We start from the raw sequence: 4,413 nt of genomic DNA on the forward strand, positions 1-4,413 counted from the left end.
TGATTTGTCTAGTTTGGGCTGACAAGCTTTTGCCACTTTTTTGGTGCAACAGTTTCTTATGACTTCGTCAGGAGAAAAGGGTGGCAGCATGACAGTATCCGGGCATGTGCAGCTTTTTGCCTTTTGTGTGTTTGAAGCATGTGTTGGAATCTTCTGGCCATCCATAATGAAATTGCGATCTCAATATGTCCCTGAGGAGTCTAGGAGCACCATCTTGAATTTCTTTCGAATTCCGGTGAACATTTTTGTCTGTGTTGTCCTTTACAATGTAAGCATAAAAGCCTTTTATCTCTTTCTTTTTGTCTGTGTTTCCTGGATACGTGCTATAAGTTTTTTGGTATCTAACTGTGGAGGTGTTTGTTGCAGGTCAATGCATTTCCTATCACGGTTATGTTTGGGATGTGCTCGATCTTCTTAGTCATGGCATCTGTGCTTCAGCATCGGTTTTTGGTCGCTGCAGAAAAGCCCAAAACAAGTAAAAGAACATTCACAATGGTTTTATACATACATATATACATATATTCATGCTTACGTACATGTACACATGCACATACATATATACATATTCATGCTTATGTACACATGTGCACATGCACATACATATATACAGAGGCATGCTCATGCATGCACATGCACATGCCCATTTGCGTATATACATATACATATACAAATGCATAGTCAGACAGAGAAGACAGGCATATGCACATTCACATTTATGTGTAGGTGTACATACATGCATGTATATATATCTATCCACACACACACACACACACACACACACACACACACATTCACATTTTTTTTCTCAGCTAGCAAGGAGCTGTTTTTTTTTTCTAAGTAAATGTGTTTGTAGCATTGGTGCAATGAAGTTCAATTTGAAATATTTTCTTGTTTTGTAGAAATCATTGAAAGTTGGTCATCTGAAAGGGCAGTAGATGCAGAAGCAGAGCCCCTCAATGTTTAGGTCTATTAACAGTCTTGGGACGGTTTAAAGTGAAGGGGAATGTACAGGCAAGTTATCATACTATTGAAATTTTATTACCTACAGAGGTGACATCCTTGTGTACTAGCAGTGAAATCCTTTGTAGATTCTTTTCCATCGGGGGCTTATTATTATTATTATTTGGAGGGCTTTGATTTCATAGCTCTTCCAGAAGAAGCTAACAGTACTTCGTAAATGAGCTGTCCCAATTTTCCCAAAGGGACCATTAACTTTTTGTGATAGCCTTGTGGCAAAAGCTGCCAGGCGAAATATCATAGTATGCTGTAAGCAAGAATGGCATGTATAAGAGAGGTGTATTGCATCTCGTATGGATCATAATGATGTAGTAGATGAGTGTAGGCAATATGATATATGGTAACCACATTGCAGTATTGAAGAATTTAATTGTCTTGGGCTAGCTGAGACATCATATCATGTGTAGATTTGTCACTTGCACACTTATCCCTAGCAATTGGAACCTACACAATTTGATATCGGTCTAACAGCTTTGAAAAATCCTCATTTTATGACGGGTCCTCTTATCTGTGTACACAAGTGCTGAAAACCCTTGAAAAAAAATTGATGGTGTTCATACTTATGCTAGGAAGCAAATACTAATGTATGAGTGCATATGTAAAAAGTAAAGGTTAATGAATATCAAATAGCAGAAGCCTCACCATGCTCTCTGTTAGCTTTAATGTTGTGCAATGACCGACCCCCCTGGGAATGCCATAAATCTTCACGTGACTCACTTTGTTTCTTCTCCAATGCCTTATTTTTACACACGTTTACAGCCTTTTTTTTGGGGGGGGGGGGGGGAGGGGGGGGGGTGATTTTACTAGTTTTTTAAAATGTGGTATTTTTGGCTGAGTGAGGTGATAGGATGTGCAGCAAATCATCAAACTTCATTGCTCAAGTTGAACCAACTTAGATTGTCCTTGTACTAGGTTGGATTGCATTCGAATATGGGTTATGGCAATGACCTTGGACCTTGTAACAAATGGATATAGGTAGTAGGTGGGAGTATTAGGGATGTGTGTGTAAGTATGCATGCATGCGTGACAATAGTAAGTAACATCAGCCCTTGAAAGAAATTTAGCAAACATGAGCCTAAAATTAAAAGAAAGGACAATGTGTTGGTATCAAACTACATCTGTATATACAACAAATTTGCGTTGCCAGAGAATGGAGATGCTGACAGTAGCACATCTGCAAAGATTTCTTTCAAGAATATGATACACAAGGTTAGTCATATAAACTCTTATTTGATCCTTCAACATATCTGAAGTGCATATATCTTAAATACAATTGATTTGTCTAATGAGCAGATGGAATGTACAAGACATTGACACAAGCACAAATCACTCCTAGTGTCTACACCAGCAACAACATTTCAAGCTACTCTCTAATGGTGCCAATATTCGAGGTAGAAAGTCGTCACTTGCAGATAAAAGCATGTGTGATGCAAGGAAATCTCACCTCCCATGTCGGAATATTGTTGTAGTTTGGACAAACAGCAGAGTTGATTTGTGTGCCAAGTTCCCACCAAATCAAGACTGAAAAATGGTTAGTAGTATCATCAGCTAAACATAGATCAATTTGTGCATTACATCAGGGTTGAAAATGGCTAGACTATGAGTAAAAACAAGACAAACTTGTTGGCTTTCTTTCATACTAAAATTGGCAGGAGAGTGGGCTAAAGTGGCTAGACAGTGCGTTAAAATTATACAAGCTTGTCGGCTTTCTTTTGGGCTAAAATCGGTTGCACTAGGGGCTGGACATTGGGCTGAATTCAGGCTGAGAAAGGGCTGAACAGTGGGTTGAAACTAGACCAACTTGTGGGCTTTCTTTCGGGTTGAGATTGGCTGTACTGTGGACTACACTTTGGGCTGAAAATAGGAGAACTTGTTGGATTGCATTCAAGGTGAGAAAGGGTTGGATTGTGGGTTGAAGATAGGCAAATTGATTGGCTATCTTTTGGCCCAAAATCAGCTGCACTATGGGCTGAGATGGGGCTGCACTATAGGCTGAAATCTGGCAACATTCTTCGCTAAAAATACGGCTAGACAATGGGCTTTTATGTAGCTCCACACCAATGTTTTAGGTTAGTTTAATGAACCCAATTTACCTAATATTGAATGTGCCTAAATAATACTCAATTAAATTCTCTAACCTAACCTAACTATAGCTTAATAATGTGCCTAAGGTAATTCCTCAATCAACCTATGACAAGTTCCTAAATTAATTTTGTCAAGTGCCTAAGGTGTAGCTAAATTAATGCCTATTTGTGTCTAAGCCCTGAAAAATTCTATTATTTAAACTAAGCCCTAATATGTGTCAACCTTGAAACTAAAGCATATTGCAAAGGGATTAAACTTATGTGCCTAATGTGCAATGTAGTAACTTATCCTAAATTATTGATGTCTTATCAAAATAAGTAATTATAAATATCGATAATGGTCAGATATGTAAACTACCAATTACCTTCAGATCTGACTATGAGCTGACTCCTCAGATCTTAGAGCTTCATCCTCAATTGATTTCTCACAAAAAATTTCATGAAAACAAACTATAGATGCTTTACCAATTGACTCAACCTACACACCATAGTTGACTTCTATTTGACACCTTGGGAGAAAGATATCACTATCATCTCGGTTAAAGACTTGAAGAAAGTGATGAGATTAAAACTCAAACACAGAGTGAATTTTCTAGAATGTTATCGAGAATTGGGAGATGTCGATGAGTAACATCAAATGAAATGGGAAAAGTGCTTAGAGATGGCCCACCAACACTTGGTACTTTTATTTCTCAAGATGATCAATGGCTTCCAATGGGCCATTCCACCCAAAATATTAATTATCTAAAAGGAAAGACGGCAACCAAGACTCTTGGTTGGGGAGGCCAAGAAGTCAAAGAAAGAATATGAATAAATTGCAAAGAAGTATAAGAAGAAGAGGAAGGACAAAGTTAAGCCAGAGAACGAGGCTCGAGAGCAAAAAGGAAACTCTACCACCATGGTGATACATAATGGTTCAGATGAGGGAAAAGTCAATACTGTGTCCATCAAGTCAAGCTAAGAGAATGTGCTGATAGGAAGAAAGAAAGTGGTGTCATGAAAATAAGCCAAACTTGCCATTGAACACAAAACACCTAGAGGGGTGGGTGTACCCAAATTGTTGAGATGTCAAGCTCAACAAGAGCTTGACACTCATGACATGCCTAGATGATTATTGTTTCACATTTACACCATTGGCGCATTTGGTAGCTACTGACATGACGGATCTTTGCTAGTGATTCTATTACAGCTAGACCATACCTACATAGTCCAACTGAGTTATGGCGTACTTATCTTGCCAGCTCACCTACTTAGCATTATGGCATACTTATCTTGCCAGCTCACCTACTACAGCTAGACTATACCTACATAG

At 38.5% G+C, this 4,413-nt stretch overlaps 1 protein-coding gene across 1 annotated transcript in view; it reads left to right on the plus strand.

Annotated features, from left to right (window-relative positions):
• LOC147632180 (uncharacterized) overlaps positions 1–1,363 on the plus strand; it is a 7,156-nt gene extending 5,793 nt beyond the window's left edge. Inside the window, exons 6-8 of the mRNA XM_086808819.1 lie at positions 53–268; positions 367–475; positions 900–1,363. Of these exons, the coding sequence (XP_086664945.1) occupies positions 53–268; positions 367–475; positions 900–964 (390 nt within the window). The 3' untranslated portion in view covers positions 965–1,363. The remainder of the gene's footprint in view (positions 1–52; positions 269–366; positions 476–899) is intronic.
• Positions 1,364–4,413: the final 3,050 nt, after the last annotated feature.

This window comes from Cibotium barometz, chromosome 14, assembly GCF_041138505.1.
Source record: "Cibotium barometz isolate CiBa-2024 chromosome 14, ASM4113850v1, whole genome shotgun sequence".
NCBI lineage: Eukaryota > Viridiplantae > Streptophyta > Polypodiopsida > Cyatheales > Cibotiaceae > Cibotium > Cibotium barometz.